Below are 18,599 nucleotides of genomic sequence, written 5' to 3'. Positions count from 1 at the left end.
ATCGTCAAGAAAATGAAAGACAACCTAAAAAATGAGAAAAAATATTTGCAAATCCTACATCTGATGAGGACCTAATGTGCAGAATACATAAAGAACTCTCACAATTGAACAGTTTTTAAAAAGCCCAATTTAAAAATGGACAAAGGATTTGAGTATTCGAATAAATTTCTCCAAGGAAACTGCAATAAGATATATACAGCCAGGGGCGCCTGGGTGGCTCAGTCAGTTAAGTGTCCAACTCTTGATTTCTGCTCAGGTCATGACCTCAGAGTCATGGGGTCAAGCCCCACATTGGGCTCGAGCCCCACACTGGGCTCTTTGCTCAGTGGGGAGTCTGCTGGAGATTCTCCCCCTCTCCCAACACACCGCCTCAAATAAATAAATCTTAAAAAAAAAATACATATGGCCAATAAGCACATAAAAAGATGCTCAACATCATTAGTCATTAAGGAAATGTAAACAAGGACACCACAATCAGATACCACTTCACACCCACTAAAAGGGCTATAATGAAAAAAAAAAGACATAACAAAAAAATACTGGCAAGACGCAGACTGTCATATATTGCTGATGGGAATGTAAAATGGTGCAATTGCTATGGGAAAGTTTGGCAGGTCCTCAAAAAATTACATATAGGGTTACCGTACTGATCTGAGAGTATATATACATATCTAGAAGAACTTAAACATTCACACAAAAACTTGCAAATGAATGTGTATAGCAGCATTAATCATAATAATCAAAAAGTGAAAATAACCCCAAATATCAATCAACTGATGATTTTATAAGAAAAAGCCTGACAAATTTCAGTTTTCCTCCTCTATCTGAACTACATGGACTCCCACAGATGTTATGAATAAGCTCAGGACTTATATGGATTCTCCTAAAATTATAAGCAATGTTTAGTATTTATCTGCATATGTGCAGTAACACAGTCTTTGCCTTTCATAGTATTATTAAATAAGTCTGAAAGTCACAAAAAATAAGCAATACAGTACAATGTAAGCATCACTTTAACAAAGTTCAAAAAACACACGATTAAGATTGGCACAATCAAGTACTCTTGGAAAAGTGTCCAATAAGATTAGAAAGGAAATTTAACACACGTACCAATATATAAAGTTTGATTCAAATAACTAACGTAATCTTTAATTTGCAAAAGCATAAAGTTTTTAAAGACTAATGTAACTCATTATCTATTGCTTACTTGAATTGCTAATGTTTCTTGCTGCTGACGGGCTTCTTCTTGGGCCTTCTCTAGTGCTGCAGAAAGCTCTTCTTTAGCTTTCATTTCACGACTTAGAGCAGCTTCCTGTGCTTCACTATCCTTTGCAGCATTGGCTTTGTGGAGATCAGTAAGTTCTCTTAAAAAATTAGATGGATAATTTCTATTTAAAATAGTTAATTACATGGCCAAGTTAGTAAAGTTTGCATGTAGATTTCCATAAGAGTTACACAATGAGGGAGAGTTCACCACATAATAAACATTGACTACGGTAACAACTCTTGTGAACTTGCTTTGACCAGTTACAAGTTCATATATAGCTAAGTTTATAAATATTGTTAGTGATTAGATAACAGAAAAAGTATTTTTTCAATATCCCATTCTGATAATTTTAAATGGGTTGCATATTTGTTCATTTTCTTACTTGTATGCACTATCCAGAGCAGCCTGAATACTTCGGTTCTTTTCTTCAAGTTCATCCATATCTACCTGAAGTCGGCCAAGATCCTTCTCTTGGCGTTCCACCACAGAATTTAGTTTTTTAATGCTTTCTCTATGCTGTTTCTCAACTTCTTCTTTGCCATCAAGGACCTATATTATAAAAACAGACAAAAGTATTTTTCAATAAATAACACCATGGTAAATAACTGTATTCCAGGAATCTTAAATGTTACAATAATGAAGAAAAATCTTAACACTCATTTATTAAATTGCTTGATAAATTCTTCCCACATGAAATACCCTGATAAATTATTCTAAATGTTTTATAAACCACAGCCAATTGTTCATATAGGAAGTAATAACAATATATATATCTAGAGAATGGTTAATATTCACCTGTTTTAAATGTTGCAAATCTTCTTCTAGGTCTTTAACTTTTTTGTTCAGCTTTGCAATAATATTTTCATTTTCTTTGTCTTTAGCTCTTAATTTCTTAATAATGTTAGAATTATGCAGCTGCTGTTTTGAAAGTTTTTCTCCTGGCAATGGCAAAAATAAATAAATAAATAAATAAATAAATAAATAAATAAATAAATTCAAACAATGATTCTTAAGAATCTGGATTGAATGTTTTATCTAACCAGTGACATAAAATGATAGAATATTTTTAAAATCACAAAACTGTAACCACGAATGTTAAACTGATTTGGACAAAAACCATCAATGAATGCTAAAATTACTAGGTGGAAGGATAGTAGACAATAGGATATTTACACCTTAAAAAAATCATTCCCACATATTACTTATGGCTTATGAAGAGAAAAATGTGCTTTTACAATGGAGAAATCTGGCTGTCACCACCTTAACGAAACATTGTTTTGACATCACCAATTGTGGTATATTATGCATTTACTGATATAAGGGAGAGGTGGGTACACAGTATCAGCAATGATATTTCTCACTAGAAATTTTATCTGAATCTAATCATGAAGAAACGGATAAACTCCTGAACATGGGGAATATGTAGGACAATTGGCCTGCACTCTACAAAGTCTTCAATGTCATTAAGAGAGAGCTATCCTAGATCGGTAGAAGACTAAAAGGACATAATGGTCAAATGCAATATACAAACTTTGACTAGATCTTGGGGCAGGACAAATGACCAGGTATAAAAGTCATTTTTAGAGACCATGGAGATAAATAATGAAATATATGCTGGAGTACACTTCTGAATTAATACTGATTTTCTTAGGTATGATTATGATGTTGTGTTTGTGAAGCAAAGTGTACTTGCTATTGGGAGATGGAGACTTAGGAATTTAGGAGTGGACTACAGATTCACTGCAATATCTATCAAAATTCCAATGACATATTTCACAAAAATTTTAAGAAATCCTAAAATTCATGCGGAACCACAGAAGACCTCAAACAGCCAAAGCAATCCTTAGCAAGAACAAAACTGAAAGTATCACATTTTCTAATTTTAAAACATGTTATAAAGCTATAGTAATCCAAACAGTATGGTACCGGCATAAAAACATACAGACCAGTGGAACAAAATAGAGAGCTTAGAAAATCCACACAAAATTTAGAAATAAATTTACAGCCAACTAATCTTCAACAAAGATGCCAAGAACACATAATGGGGAAAGAACAGTCTCATCAATAAATAGTGATGGGAAAACTGGACAATCATATGCAGAATGAAACTGGACCCTATCACACACCAAATACAAAAGTCAACTCAAAATAGACTTAAGACTTAACATACCTGAAACTGTAAAATTACTAGGAGAAAACACAGGGAAAAAACCTTCTGACACTGGTGGTGGCAATGATTTTTTGGGGTATGATCCCAAAAGCATAAGCTACAAAAGCAAAAATAGACAACTGGGATTGCATCAAACTAAAAAAATACTGCACAGCAAAGCAAACAATCAATAGACTGAAGAAATAAGTCTACAGAATGGAGAAAAATATTTGCAAGCCATACTTCTGATAGGGGATTAATATCCAAAATATACAAAGAACCCATACAACTCAACAGCAAAAAACAAATAAGCCAATTAAGAAATGGGCAAAAAACATGAACAGACTTCTCAAAAGAAGACATGTGAATGGCCACCAGGTATATGAAAAGGTGCACAACATCACTAATCATTAGGGAAATGCAAATTAAAACTACACCTCACACCTATTAGGATACCTATTATCAACAAGACAAATCATAAGACCTGGCAAGGATGTGGAGAAAAAGGAACCTTGGTATACTATTGGCAAGAATATAAATTGGTACAGACACTTTGGAAAACAACTTGGAAATTACTCAAAAAATTAAAAATAGAACTACTATATGATGCAACAACCCCACTTCTAGATATATATCCAAAGGAAATAAAATCAGTATCTCAGAGATATGTGCACTCCGCAGCATTATTCACAATACCAAGTTACGGAAACAACCTAAGTGTCCATCAATGGATAAAGAAAGACAATGTGTTGTGCACAGAAATACAAAGAATTATAAGAGAATACTATGAAGATTACATATGCCAACAAACTGGACAACCTAGAAAAAAAAAATTCCTAGAAACATAAAATCTCCCAAAACAATCAGAAAGAACAAGCAAATCTGAACAGGCCAATTGCTAGTAACAAAACTGAATTGGTAATCAAAAGACTCCTCTCAAAAGACCAGGAGGTCTTCACAGGTAAGTTGTACCGTTTAAAGAAGAATTAGTATCTATTCTTCAAATTTATTCTATGAGGCCAGCATTATCCTGATACCAAAACCAAAGCCACACAACACAAAACTAAACCTATAAGCCAATATCCCTGATGAACATAGATGTAAAAATCCTCAACAAAATATTAGCAAACTGAATTTAACAATACATTAAAAGGATCATACCATATGATTTCACTTATATGCAGAATCTAAAACAAAACAAAAAAAACCTAAACAAACAAGCAAACAGGAAACACTCAAAAAGAGAAAAAAACATGGTGGTTGCCAAAGGGGAAGTCGGGGTGGAGGACTGAAATAGGTGAAAGGGATTAAGAGGTACAAACTTTTAGTTATAAAATAAGTCAGAGAAATAAAAATTACAGTATAGTGAATATAGTCAATAATATCGTAGTAATGTTACATAGTGACAGATGGTGATTGTATTTATGGTGAGCACTGAGTAATGGAATTGTTGAATCACTATGTTGTACACCTGAAACTAATATAACATTGTATGTAATTATACTTGAATAAAAGTATATACAAATGTGTAACTTGTTTTGGTATCTAAAACTATAAGTATTTTCCCAATTCATTAAATATTCTAAAAAATAAAAAAGCGGCATGTGTGTATATAAAGTAATATTATTTAGCCTTGAAAAAGAAGAAAACCCTGCCATTTGTGATAATGTGGATGAAACTGGAGGCTGAAATAAGCCAGACCCAGATACTGCATGATCTTACTTATATGTGGAATATAAAAAAGTTTAACTCGGGCACCTGGGTGGCTCAGTTGGTTAAGCGACTGCCTTCAGCTCAGGTCATGATCCTGGAGTCCCTGGATCGAGTCCCGCATCGGGCTCCCTGCTCGGCAGGGAGTCTGCTTCTCCCTCTGACCCTCCCCCTCTCATGCTCTCTCTATCTCATTCTCTCTAATAAATAAATAAAATCTTTAAAAAAAAAAAAAAAGTTTAACTCACAAAAGCAGAGAGTAGAATGCTCGTTACCAGGGATGGGGGAAATGTGGAGATACTGGTCAAAGGGTACTAAGTTTCAGTTATGCAGGTGAATAAATTCTGCAGATCTAATGTACAGAATGGTGACTACAGTTAATACTACTATATTATACACTTGAAATTTGCTAAGAGAATTGATCTTGGGTGTTCTCATCACATAAAAAGATGTTAACTACATGAGGTGATTGATATATTAATTAGTTGACTGTGGTAATCATTTCACAATGTATATGTGTATCAAAAAATATATACAATTTTTATTACTCAGTTATACCTCAATAAAGCTGGAAAAAAAGAATTTAGGAGTGGAATGCTATTTCTGTCACCTACATTCAAATGGTTTGGCAAAAGGGAAGTGCGTGTGTGCAAAAAGATATGAAGCAGGTGTGCCTAGATGTTAATAACTGATGAAGCGAGGTAATAAAGTAATCAGCTATTCATTGTAGTGTACTTTCAGCTGTTAGTCTTTCAGATTTTCAGCTGTGAATTTAAAAATATTTCTGGGGGAGAGGCACGTGGGTGGCTCAGTCAGTTAACCATCTGCCTTTGGCTCTGGTCATGATCTCAGGGTCCTGGAATGGAGCCCCGCATCACGCCCCACATGGGGCTTCCCGCTCAGTGGGGGAGTCTGCGTCTCTCTCCTTCTTCTCCCCGCCCCCACTTGTGTACCCTCTCTCTAATAAATCAATAAAATCTTTTAAAAAAATACTTCTGGGGGATACAGAGCAGTAAGTAAATAATCCCATATGAAATCATTCTATTTTCAGTATAAAGAAGTTCATTAAGCAAAAGAGAACATCAACCCACCTCCTACCTAAATTAATAAATACCAAAATAGTGACACTTGATATAAATATTTTAAATATTTTTTTTAATTATGAAACCATGCACACAGTCTTCTCCTCAGTTTCTAGTGTTGTAACACAGGCAGTTCATGACCTCAACATGTCTTGAGATAATGATTATGTGTTTTATCAATTCTCCCTTCATTCTTCTATTGCAGTGTTTAGACTGTGCTTTATAATTATCTGTGTACTTATATTTCCCTCTCATTAAACTGTAAGTTCCTAAAAGACAGGGAGTGTGTCATATGTATTACTGTATCAAACATAATATCTGACACACTTAACTGTTAAATATTAGCTGAATAAATGAAAAAGAAAGATTGGGTAAAACTAACTTTTTCAAATACAGTGATTATTTCCAATTCTTTTCAAACACTTACTCTGGAAATTCTCTTTAGTTCAATGATTTGAAATGCTCATCCCACCACTATTTGTAATATTAACATTTTAGAAATAAATGTACAACATTAGGAAAACAGTAAAATAAATTACGGTATATATAGCCATATAATGGACTTTAATACAGCCATTAATAATGCTAGCAAAGCATTTAATAGCATAGGGAAATGTAAAAGAATTACGAAAATGTAAAAGATTACAGATTAAATACATGACCTTAATTATGCTTAACAATGTATTAAAAACATTAAAAAAGAACTATAAGAAATTGATAGTTCCTTATAAAACCGATTATGATTCTTTTTTTCTTCCTACACCTCCTAAAACTTAAAAAATTTCTGCAAGTAGTGTTATTCTTAGAACTAGAAAAACCTTAATTAAGAGGAAAAGAAAAATTCATTTAATCACCTTTTCCAAAACTACCTTCTCTCCTTATGTATAAAGAAATTAATCCAGTGTCTATTTATAATTTATCTCATGAAGGATATTTAATTTCTATAATCTTGCTAATTTTAAGTCTTTTTCATAGAGGGCTAAATAACTGAAAAATTAAAACAAGAATATAATGAAAAGTTCACTATCAGTCGACCAAACAATATGATGATACCACACAGTACCCACGCTAGAGATTCAGATACTATATAAATTCCAGGATTATAACCTTCAAATATCTTGGGTTACATGACAGGCTCTAAAACCTGTTAAAAAGCTTTTTTATGAAAGCACAAACATTTATTTTTCAGCAAGTTATTTTTTTTTACCTCCCTAGAAACAAAAGGCTACATACATGCATCTCTGCCTCTATACATATTGCTCCCCATTCTTCCATAAATTGTCACCTACCATTTCTGAGGTTTAAGCACAAATCTTTCTTGCTTCCAATTATTTTTTATTGGGAAGTAGCAGCTAATCATGTGGCAAGCATTTCTCCTGTTATGGTATTTTTCATAGTTAACTAAATACTTTACGCACCTTCTTCCATTAACCCTCGGATCTGCTCTTCTTTCTCTTTCAAAAGGTCTGAAGTCTCACTACTATTTAATCTAGTAGCAAGTTCTTCCTTTATACTTTTAATTTCCTAATAAAAAAAAAGGAATGTGAATACCATAAAGAATTACTTTCACTCTCAGCATATTTTTCGATTTTTTCCATATTCAAAGAAGTCATCAATAATGAAATTCTCGATAAAGTTCTGTAAGTTTTATTCTGTTAAATTGAGTTTATTACCTCAGTTAACTATGTAAACAGCTTTGAAACAACATAGAAAACCTGAATTCAGATATAAACAGGTTTTAATATGGAAATGCAAATGAGAATAAGTTAACTTTCAATACCTTTCTTGAGTATCTCTATACACATATTTTCAGGTTAAACATTATATTTAGAATAACATATGTCTCCATTTTTCACTGTATTTCTTTTCCTCATCTAAAACTTGCACTTGCTAGTGCATTGTAAAATGAGGGAAAACATAATTATATAAGGTTCAATTTACTTTAATAAAGCAGAAATTCAGCAAGAACATGTCAAGACAGTTTATCTCTTAAAACCACAAATGGAGATGTGAAAAGTGTTCTATGATTTAAAATTAGGTTTTAACCAATGACCTGAAACCAAACAACAGCTAAAAACAACTAGCATTAGGTATTAAACCATGCTTTGTATCTATTATCATTTTATCCTCACAACAATCCTATGAAGGAGGTCCTTTATTCAACTACACAAATAAGAAAACTAAGACACAGCAAGACTGAATAAAGTTTGAAGGTCAGAGAGCTATTAAGTGGTAGAGTTTAATTTGAAACCAGGTTTATGAGTCCACAAAGCCCATGCTCTGTACCATCCACAACACAGCTGTGCATTTTCCAGCTGTTTCCTTGATTCATCCATCAAGGCCCAATAAGACTATCCTGCCTTCCATGAAACTTTCCTCAATTCCCCTGGTCAGAATTCATCCTCTGTGATACCATTCCAAACGCTTATTCATCTTTATCTGTAACTTATTTTATTCTGCCTAGTACTACATAGGTGTTGACATTATCTGTTTTCCATCATTAGATAAGCAAACTCTTTACTTAAGGTAATTCAATTCACCTTGAATTTCCTACAGATCCTAAGTAGGGGGTTTATATATATCAGTACACAAAAAATCTGTTAAAACTTAGAGCCCAAGCTTTTCCCACCTATAGTCAATGGTTTGGGTCTATTTTAGATCTACAATTCAAAGTACATTACAGGAAACAAGCATTACTTAAAATCTAATTTTTTTTTTTAATTAGTTGACATTTTTTTTTCTTTTTTTTTTTTTTTAAATCTAATTTCTCAATTAGACTGGTCTAGATGGAATACTATAGGGACAAGAAGAGATAAGTTGGTTACGTAGTCTCAGGTTTTTGTCAGTATCTGAAATGAGCTAGCTAATTAAAGCAACCTAAGCAGAAGGAAGTCTATGACTTATTTCTCTTCTGTAAGAGTATACAAAGAAAAAAATATAAATATTAACACTGGTCAAGAAGAAGGAAAGCAACTTAACTGAGAAGGGCAAATGATGAGAAAAGTTATTACTAACAGTTGGGATAGAAGAAATAATTACTAACCTTAGCTGGTTACCAACTTCTGAAATAGCCAACTGCTACAAATTTTAAGAATTAGAACAATGGTTCCCAACCAAGAGTGACTATGCTCTCAAGAGGACATTTGGCAAAGTCTGCCAACATTTTCAATTATCTTAACTCATGGAAGGGGGTGATGGACGTGCACTGGGAGAGGAGGAGGTGAGGGTGACACTGGTGTCTTGTAGGTACAGGCCTGGATGCTGGTAAACACCCTACAATGCACAGAAAAGTCTCATACAACATAAAATTATCCAGCCCAAAATGTGAATAGTGCTGAGGAGAAATCCTGTATTAGAATAAATCAATATTATGCCTCACAAGAGTCACTAACCCTTACAATTTTTTTATTTTAAAATTACTTTGACTTGAAGAAGAACATATATGTTTGAAATAGTTAGACAGTAACAAATGAGAGTAAGGATATATTTTTTTAATTTACACAGTGCCTTTTAGATTTAATTGTTATTTATTTTAATGAAATTATCATTTATAAAAATTATTCTAATGATCCTAGCTATGTATCTTGCAAGGACTTATAGATAAATTATACAAATACTAGCTTAAGATTCTTCTAGTATCAAAAATCTGTAAGTCTGAAGATACTAAAAAATCTACAATTTAAGTGTTAATATACTATATGGTATCCTTTAATCTTACTTTTTTTCCATACCAAAATATTATGAATGCATCCCTCAAAAATCCATGTCTGTATAGAATTTAATTAATATTATTTTTAACTTTCATTACCTTTTTAGCAGCATCTCTCTCTTTGCAGGCTAGCTGAACTTTCTTTTCTGCTTCTGCAATTCTTTGAGTAAATTCATCTTTCAAAGAAGAAATGCTGCTGCTTTCTTCTTTTACTCTAAACATTTCACTAAATTAAAAAACAACAGAGACAGAGATACTGGTTTACATATTCCTAAGGTAACAAGATGAGTGCAGTTTGCAAAAGGAAAATAACATTGTCTTCAACATATACCTTACTAAAACAGTTTAGTTTTAAGCCTGTTAACTTTTAAGAGAAAAATTACCTGCTTAATTTATTTTAAAGCACCTAAATGAAAACCCATTAGAAAATGAAAATGTCAGGGCGCCCGGGTGGCTCAGTCGTTAAGCGTCTGCCTTCGGCTCAGATCATGATCCCAGGGTCCTGGGATCGAGCCCCGCATCGGGCTCCCTGCTCTGCGGGAAGCCTGCTTCTCCTTCTCCCACTCTCCCTGCTTGTGTTCCCTCTCTCGCTGTCTCTCTCTCTGTCAAATAAATAAATAAAATCTTAAAAAAAAAAAAAAAGAAAGAAAATGAAAATGTCACCAATATTTGATGTGTAAAAGTAAGATAATGGTAAACAAAATTTTTCATTTTTCAATCTATTTTACTAATCACCTCCTTAAAGCAAACAAATATTCAGTGTCTTTTTAAATATCATAGTTTTCTTTAAATACACATTTTAAATCTCTTATACTGAAAGGGAAAATGGTTTTTTGGGTTTTTTTTGCAAAATACCTCTCTTCAATGCCAAAGGTAATATGGTAAAGATAATTTGAGGAGAAAAGAAATCTCTACAGTGAGAATTGAAAAACTATTCCATCTTCTTTCTTTCTTTCTTTTTTTAAGATTTTATTTATTTATTTGTCAGAGAGAAGGAGAGAGAACAAGCAAGAATAGCAGCAGGCAGGGGGAGAAACAGCCTCCCGGGTGAGCAAGAAGCCCGATGTGGGACTTGATCCCAGGACCCTGGAATCATGATCTGAGCCAAGGCAGACACTTAACTGACTGAGCCACCCGGATGTCCCACTATTCCACTTTCAATAATTATACACAAGTTAAATTTCAAACATTTTAGTTTAAAAAACATTCTTAAATAATAACCAAGTATTTGGGCTTCTACAAAACATACAAAATTATTCACATTTGTAAAATACTTACTCTTTCAGATTATCATAGGCTTCTTCTAGAAGTGCTTTTTCTTTACTAAGAGATAATAACTGAGCCTCCCTTTTATCCAGTTTCTCATTCAGAAATTCAAGTCTCTGAATAAGGAGAATACACAAAAGTCATGCATTTAACCTTAAAAAACCATTTCTACATGCAGTTGATGAGTTGTAAAGGTAAACTAATCACTCTAATAAATAAAACAGCATTATCTCATGAAAGGAATTTAAAACAATACCAAGAACACAGTGAATTCAGAACAACAAGAACTCATACATAGCCGGTAGGAGTATAAATTAGTAAACCACTTTGGAAAACAATTAGACAACATCTAGTTGAAGATCTACACACCCTTTAACGTAGAAAATTCTTTTAGATATACTTTAGAGGAGAAAACTCTTGCATACATATACAAGAATATTTACAAGTTTTTTACAGCAAGACAAGAAGAGATAAGTTGGTTACGTAGGGCTTTAAAGCCTCTAGTAGTAGTCTGTATCTTAGCTGGGTAGCAAATATACAAGTGTCTGTTATTCGATTTTATTCTTTAATTCAAATATGTAATGTGTAACTTTTTTAGTATGATACTTTGCATTTAAAAAATAAAAGCAATTTTAGAAAATCTATAGGCATGTAACTTTAAAATCTCCAGAATATATCAGTATAAAGCTAAACAAAAAGGAATGGTTAGAATATCTTACTCCTTAGGTCTTGCTGAAGTAATGATAAACTTGTCTATGAGGGGAGGAATGATGCTTTTACGCACTAAAAAAAAAAGTCTTACCTGATTGAGGTCTAGGTTAATTTAGAAATCACTTACCTTCTGAAAGTAGCTCAAAAATATCTTACTGATACTAAATAGTGTTGGTTTCAGGAATTCAAACTGCTATTAGAGCTAGCGCATGGCATTTCATTTGTGAATAATATTAAACCTAGGTAACAGAATCTGGCACTTTTTTTTACATTAAATAATTCAATACATGGCACTTACAGGACATTTCTTCAAGACATCCTATATCTCAGAGGAGTCTATTAAAGATGCCAAATCCAACTCAATTTCTATATCTAAAAATCATAGGAAAAACCAAAACTGTGACTTAATGTTAAAGAATTTACACCACTTTCCTTTTATATGTATTAGGTAGAAGCAATTTGTCATTCCTAAGCAATACCATTGTTCCTTTGACATTTCCCATTCTTATTCATGTAAGATAGCTATCAGGGAAACATCAAAATAACATAAAAGAGAAAACAAGTAATTAACAACAACAGAAACACATCAATAATTAATTAAAGACTACATTTTTCATTTAAGATCTGCTACAAATAATGTGAACAGGCGAAAATTTTTTGATGTAAAAAAAAACCATGTATTTAAATTCATTTCAGCACCTTTACCTACAAAGGATTTGAAGATATATGTTACCTTAAGACAATCCTTTGCAAAATGACTAATTAATGAGCACAGCATACAAGAATTGTAAGGTGAAAGGACTCAACAGTAATGGCGCAAGATGGAAACTTTTTTGTTTAGTTATACTGAAATATCCATTTATGTTATCACAGTTGTCTCAGAGAAATTTCAAATAATTTAGCATCAATAAATCAATTTTAAAATCCTTAATGGCACACTTAAATGTCAAAATGCCTGTCTTTTTTAATCAGTACTAATCATTAAACAATACTGAATGCTAAAAATAAACAATGAAAAGAAAATAAACAATGATTTAATCTCTGGAAAGCATATTCCCAAATCCCCTTCTGGTTTCTAGAGTTACCTTGCAAACATCTTCCTTCTCAGAATGTGCTTCTGGCTTACTTTCAGCAGCTTCGCACTGCTCAGCCACCTTGTCTAAGGCAGTATGTCCTTCATTTATTGGTGTAACAGAAACCAAAATATCAGGCTGTTCACAATTAACAGGTGTTGCACTTCGTCCACTTTCTTCCAGTTCTGTTTCCTCTGTGGGTACAATTAATGTTTCATTCACTTCTTCAGACTTTCCTTCAACAGATTCATTTATTTTAGTTTTTGAAGTTGAAGGATTAACTATAATAGGTACTAAAGCATATCCCTTGCCTGACAGTTCATCATCTGAATTGATTTCACTTACACTACGGCTATCCAATGACTGTACACTAAATGAGTCTATTCTTTCAAAAGCATCAGAAGAGCAGCAACTCTCGGTGAGTTTTTGGAAATCATCTAAACGATTATATTCAGGACAAGCAGATGCTGAGAGAAGCTGGAAAGATGTCTGCATCAAGTGAAGACTTGATTTGGAATCTGTAGTCTCTTGTCTCGAACTTGCTGAGCTCTCACTTATTACACTTTCATGATCTAAAACTTCAATGTCACTGGTGGTAGAAGTACCGGACGAGAAGGTACTAACAGGAGGAGAAGGTGTATTACTCTGTCGGTCTTCATGTTTTTGTTCCTTAGGTTCCAAAGCCATGTCCTTTGTGTCTGCCGTAGATATATTAGATATGTTTTCTCTAGTTGTTTTCACATTAATTACACTTTCAGACACTTTCAAACGTACAGTTGACACCTTCGTATCAGGTTCTTTATTAACAGTTTCTTCATGCTTGCCCTCAGTTTTAGGTGACAGAGTATCTACAGCGAGAGTTTCCCCTGGTACACATGGAGTAGAGTCTTCTACTTTTGACTCAGTTGTTTCAGGTGTTCTTGACAGTCCAGTGTGCAAGGATTCCTGTAAAGCGCTTTTCACTTCTTCTTCTGGTCGTTGTGATTTAGCTGGTGGTTTTGATACCACTGGACTCTTCTGAATGGTCTGGACATCCGTTGGAGAGAGAAAGGCACTGAAGAAATTTTCAGATTCATCTACCACAGTTCTCCGAACTGGCTTTGTAATTGCTTTAGGAGAGGCTACTGGCTGACTCTGAGGTTCAGTGTTTGACTTTAACCCCCAGGTTGAAGAATCCCATCCTCCACTGACAGGGGTACTTATTCCTTTGACCAAAAAAAATAAATAAATAATAATAATAAATAATATATATATTATTAAAAGAGAAGAGAATAAGTTATATGTATTTTACATTAATATTACAATCATTATATATAAGTCAATATAAAGTTTTAAAAAAGGAAACTTATGGACTATAACCTGTAATTTGGACCTGTTAAGATCCTGCTTACTGTATAATTAATTAGTTCATTGTTGAACTTTGGGCCTTAAAGAGGAAAACTGGTATGGATCTGCCCTAAAGGAACCAGGAGTAAAGACCAGAGACCAAAATGGGCCTGGCCTACCAGAAGCAAGTATGTTATTCCATTAAACAACAAATTAAGAGAGTACCAGTATATGTTATATAACTCATGCTAAGTCTAAGACACATGTGATGCATCTCACAACAACAGGCAGTATCCTCACTTACAGGTCATGCATGAGTAATCACAGCAAACTGACCCTACCTTCAATTCAGTTAGTTTCATATTAATTTTATTCTTCTAATATCAGTAATAAAACATGGTTATGAGTTGGACAGAGGGTAACACTCAAAAACTAAACCCAACATACTGATGACAAATGTTCTTTTCCAAAGATCAAAGTAAACTGATGGGAACAGTACCTTCCAGAAAACAAATTCATTTTTTATCTACTTAATGACAAGCTCATTCTCCAAGTGTCACTCTCCAAACCCACTCTATGAGAAAGTTTTGTTCCCTTCCTAAATTCCAAATTTAGGAGGAATTTAGAAGGTCTTATGAATTTCAGGGGCAGCGGGCTGGCTCAGTCAGTGGAGCATGTACCTTAGTCTCAGGGTTGGGGATTCGAGCCCCACACTGGGTGTAAAGATTACTTATAAATAAAATCTAAAAGGGGTGCCTTGGTGGCTCAGTCGGTTAAGCTTCCAACTCTTGATCTCACGGGCCTGAGTTCCAGCCCCACATTGGGCTCCATGCCCAGCGTGGAGCCTATTTTAAAAAAATAATAAATAATAAAATAAAACCTAAAAAAAAAAATCATACGACTTTCAAAGATGTGCATTTTTTTAAGAAGTATATATATATATTTTTATAAATAGATGGTAGTTCACACTAGGCCTTTTTAAAAACACTAAGAAGAAAATAACTATCTTCTGGGTAAAAAAAGATAATTCAGTCACAGAAATACATGCTACTAAAAATCCCAATGATAAACAAAAAATGACATATTTACTAAAATATTTAAAGCATTTCTTCTAAAAAAACCTTCTTTTTCTAAATTCAAAAGTGGCTGAGCAGAATTATCACAAATTCTGCACAATTAGAGGATGGTGGGGAGAGAACAAACACTGAAAAGCTCCTAAACACTATTATGTCCTAAATTAAAGTCTATCCTATAATATGACTTCAGAAGTTTGTAGGAAACTTCAATTTGGGGACACAGTTTTATACCCATTGGTTCAGTATATGAAAACAATGAAAAAAAGGAGAAAACCAGAAGTAAAGATGCAAATGAGCAAGCAAGCTTAAGTGTGCTAATTAGTTTAAGTTAGTAGGTCATCTTGAAGAATGACAGAAGTTAAATTTGCCTCTTGAAGAATGTTTTATACAAATTCCGGGGGGGGTCATCTGATATCCAGTAGTCATCTTTGAGTAAGGCAATGTAAAACATAGGTGATCAATAAATATTCACAGCATTTCACTAAATCTGAATCTATTCTGGATAACCTATTTTGAAAAATGAATCATATAGACTGATATGGGAAACAAAGGCAAAAGAAAAATTATTAAATTTCCTTCCTACTTGCAGCCCATTGACAAGTCCTTGAAATAGGCAGAGTGACATTCCTTTAGGAACTCAGTTGCCTCAATGTTAATACTTTGCTAAGGACAAAAGGAAATCTTAGCCCGACCCCGCAGGATCCTGTAAGTCTACTTTAACATATAAAAATTCCTTTGGAAACCTCCCTTATCTCTATCCCCAAGATACATGTTGGCAATCATCCTTCCAAGGATATGATCCACCGATCTACATCGAAGAGTTTCATGACTGAGTTTTTACTCAACAGTAATAAATGACTTTTTCCTAACAATAGCTAGCCCCACTTGAAAGTATAAAAAACGTATAAAATGGGCACTCCTCATGACCCCAGTGCAGCTCCATGGGTCCTGTCCCCATGCTTGAATAAAACCACCAAGAATTCTTTCTTGGCAGTGGGCTTTGAACCCTAACATCTTTCCTACATCATAGAAGATTCAAGCCCCAGATTTCATAAAATGAGTATCCTTCTATCTTAAGTTTATATTCTGTCTCTTCTAAAGTTTAGTGATTCAAAATGTGGGGTATCTGTGAAAAAAGAAGTTGAGCTACTCCAACAAGGTCATATAGCATCTTGTATAAGGTAGTAAGATCATGACATACAGACATAGGCCAAAAATATCTGAAAATGAGGTACCTCCAACTTAGGTCCTGACTTTTCAAAGATTTAAAATTAAAAACAAATCGGAAAAATTTAGTCAACACTTATTCTTTTTTCACAGAGGTTCAGAGGCCCCACCCCCACCCCAATGCAAATTTTTACCCCTCACACCAAAAATGCTGAACTGTTCCTTAGACTTAAAGCCAAAGCAAATGAAGATCCCTGAAAGATTCAGCTTAAGAAATCTGACAAAGGGAGCCAAAGGCAGCTCTTTGGAAATACAATGTGATGAAACCCAAAACTCCTGCGCCGGCTTCCACGGGTGATACCTCCACCATATTCTGCCCCTCACCTGCTGTGTAGCCTAGAGGAAGTTAGTTACAGCCTTTCTCGGCCACACGGACTCTAACGAACCTAACTGGAGGAGCTGTCTGGAAGATGAGAAAGCCACAAAAAAGCACATTCCGCGCTCCCAAGCACGGAGTGCTCATTAAGTGTTAGGGACTGTTCCTCCCGTTCCCGTCAATGGACTTCAGACGCTGTCTCCCAAAAAGTGTCCGGAGCCCGCAGCAATTCCGGTTTCTGCATGCTCGCGCTCCGAGCTACGACTAGGGAGGGCGGGGCCAAAACCCGACAAATCGCGACCGGGTTTTCCGAGGCCGGCAAGACCCGCACCCGGGGCTACGGGCCCAGAGGACCCCGGGGCTGGGATTTCCCTTAGGAAAACCGCGAAAACCCACTTAGAGAAACGTGGACGGGCTGGGGAGACACAACTTGCTCAGAACTCTGTCAGCGGGTAAGGATCCCTGTCTACACCTCTTCACCTGTTTGCCTCCGCGAGCACAGGGACCCCCGGGACCCCGCTCCTCTCTCCCTTACCCGGCTCTCCGTACGGAATGGTCTCGGCCCAGGCGCTCGGCTCTTCTTCCTGGATATCCAGGACCCTGTCGATGGACTTCTGGGCCTGGGACAGGGCCTGCTTCGCGAAGCTGGAGAGCTGGGAGGCGTTGAACCAACTCATCTCCCCTCCTGAGCCGGCGGCCGCGGCGACAGCACCAAGCGGGAAGACCGAGGGCCAGGCCGACCGGCCTCAGGCCCGGGAAAGGGTGCACCGGAGCGGCCTCGCCCCCTTCCTCGCTCGGCGGGCCCTGTCAGCGGCTGGCCATGCCCCCGACGGTCTCCCCCGAGCCCGGGATGTTACCCTCAGCCCTGACCGCACAGCTGAGCCCAAAGGCGCGGACTGCGCATGAGCTGGCTTCTTCCACGTACACAACCACCAAACCCGGGAGCCCAGAGTTCCGTCAATAGACGGAAGAACCGGAGGAACGTTGACGTCACATCCGGGGCCCGAAGCGTGTCGTTAGTTACGAAGAACGCGGAACTATTGCTGTGGATGCTGATTCCAGGCACAGCGCGCAAATTCCTGGCCGCCAGAGAAGCTCTGTGGCTACGAGCAGAGGTAGAGTCGTCTGGGTAGGAAAGCTAGTTCTCACGTGAGTTCCCTCCTAGAAGATAGCTCACGTACTAAAAGCTAGCGCCTAGCCAGCAAGAATTGCAGAGGAAGTTTGGCTCTCGCCTAGTAGCAGCTTGCCTCAAATATTTGATCAGTCCTGTGTTAACGTGGCCTCGCGCTGGAACCCTGGGTTTGGGTTTGCCTAAGGAGACTGCACGCTGTGTAAAAGGCCTGATCCAGTCCTCCTGATGACGTAGGTAAAAAGGCGTCTTCTGCAAGCTGTTGCAGAAGGTTCGAACGTGGGTACGGAAGGCACCACCTCTTCACAATGCAGGGCCACTCTTGGCCCCAGTCAAAACAAACCTGAGAAACACTAAAACTATGAATCTATTAATGTGTGTTGTGCACATTATTTGAAATACGACTTTTTCTGCGTTCACTCTTCAAACATTTCGCTATTTGAAAAAAATTGCTGGCCTTCCTAATCTGGTCAGTGGCTATGGGATTTGGACTCCATAACTTAAACGCAAAATTCTGTCAACATTTAAAATCGGATTCCATACAAAAATGCAGATTTC

General features: G+C 35.8%; 1 protein-coding gene across 1 annotated transcript in view; it reads right to left on the bottom strand.

Annotated features, from left to right (window-relative positions):
- Positions 1-18,370, bottom strand: part of TMF1 (TATA element modulatory factor 1) — a 31,401-nt gene extending 13,031 nt beyond the window's left edge. The window contains exons 1-8 of the mRNA XM_034998605.1: positions 17,448-18,370; positions 12,980-14,172; positions 11,196-11,299; positions 10,017-10,143; positions 7,627-7,732; positions 2,063-2,205; positions 1,650-1,816; positions 1,208-1,364 (exon numbers count right to left, since the gene is read on the bottom strand). Coding sequence (XP_034854496.1) covers positions 1,208-1,364; positions 1,650-1,816; positions 2,063-2,205; positions 7,627-7,732; positions 10,017-10,143; positions 11,196-11,299; positions 12,980-14,172; positions 17,448-17,589 — 2,139 coding nt within the window. The 5' untranslated portion in view covers positions 17,590-18,370. The remainder of the gene's footprint in view (positions 1-1,207; positions 1,365-1,649; positions 1,817-2,062; positions 2,206-7,626; positions 7,733-10,016; positions 10,144-11,195; positions 11,300-12,979; positions 14,173-17,447) is intronic.
- Between the last annotated feature and the right edge of the window lie 229 nt (positions 18,371-18,599).

The sequence above is a fragment of the Mirounga leonina genome, unplaced genomic scaffold (assembly GCF_011800145.1).
Source record: "Mirounga leonina isolate KUSES-001 unplaced genomic scaffold, KU_Mleo_1.0 Mir_94, whole genome shotgun sequence".
NCBI lineage: Eukaryota > Metazoa > Chordata > Mammalia > Carnivora > Phocidae > Mirounga > Mirounga leonina.
This window is presented reverse-complemented; position numbering and strand designations above follow the sequence as displayed.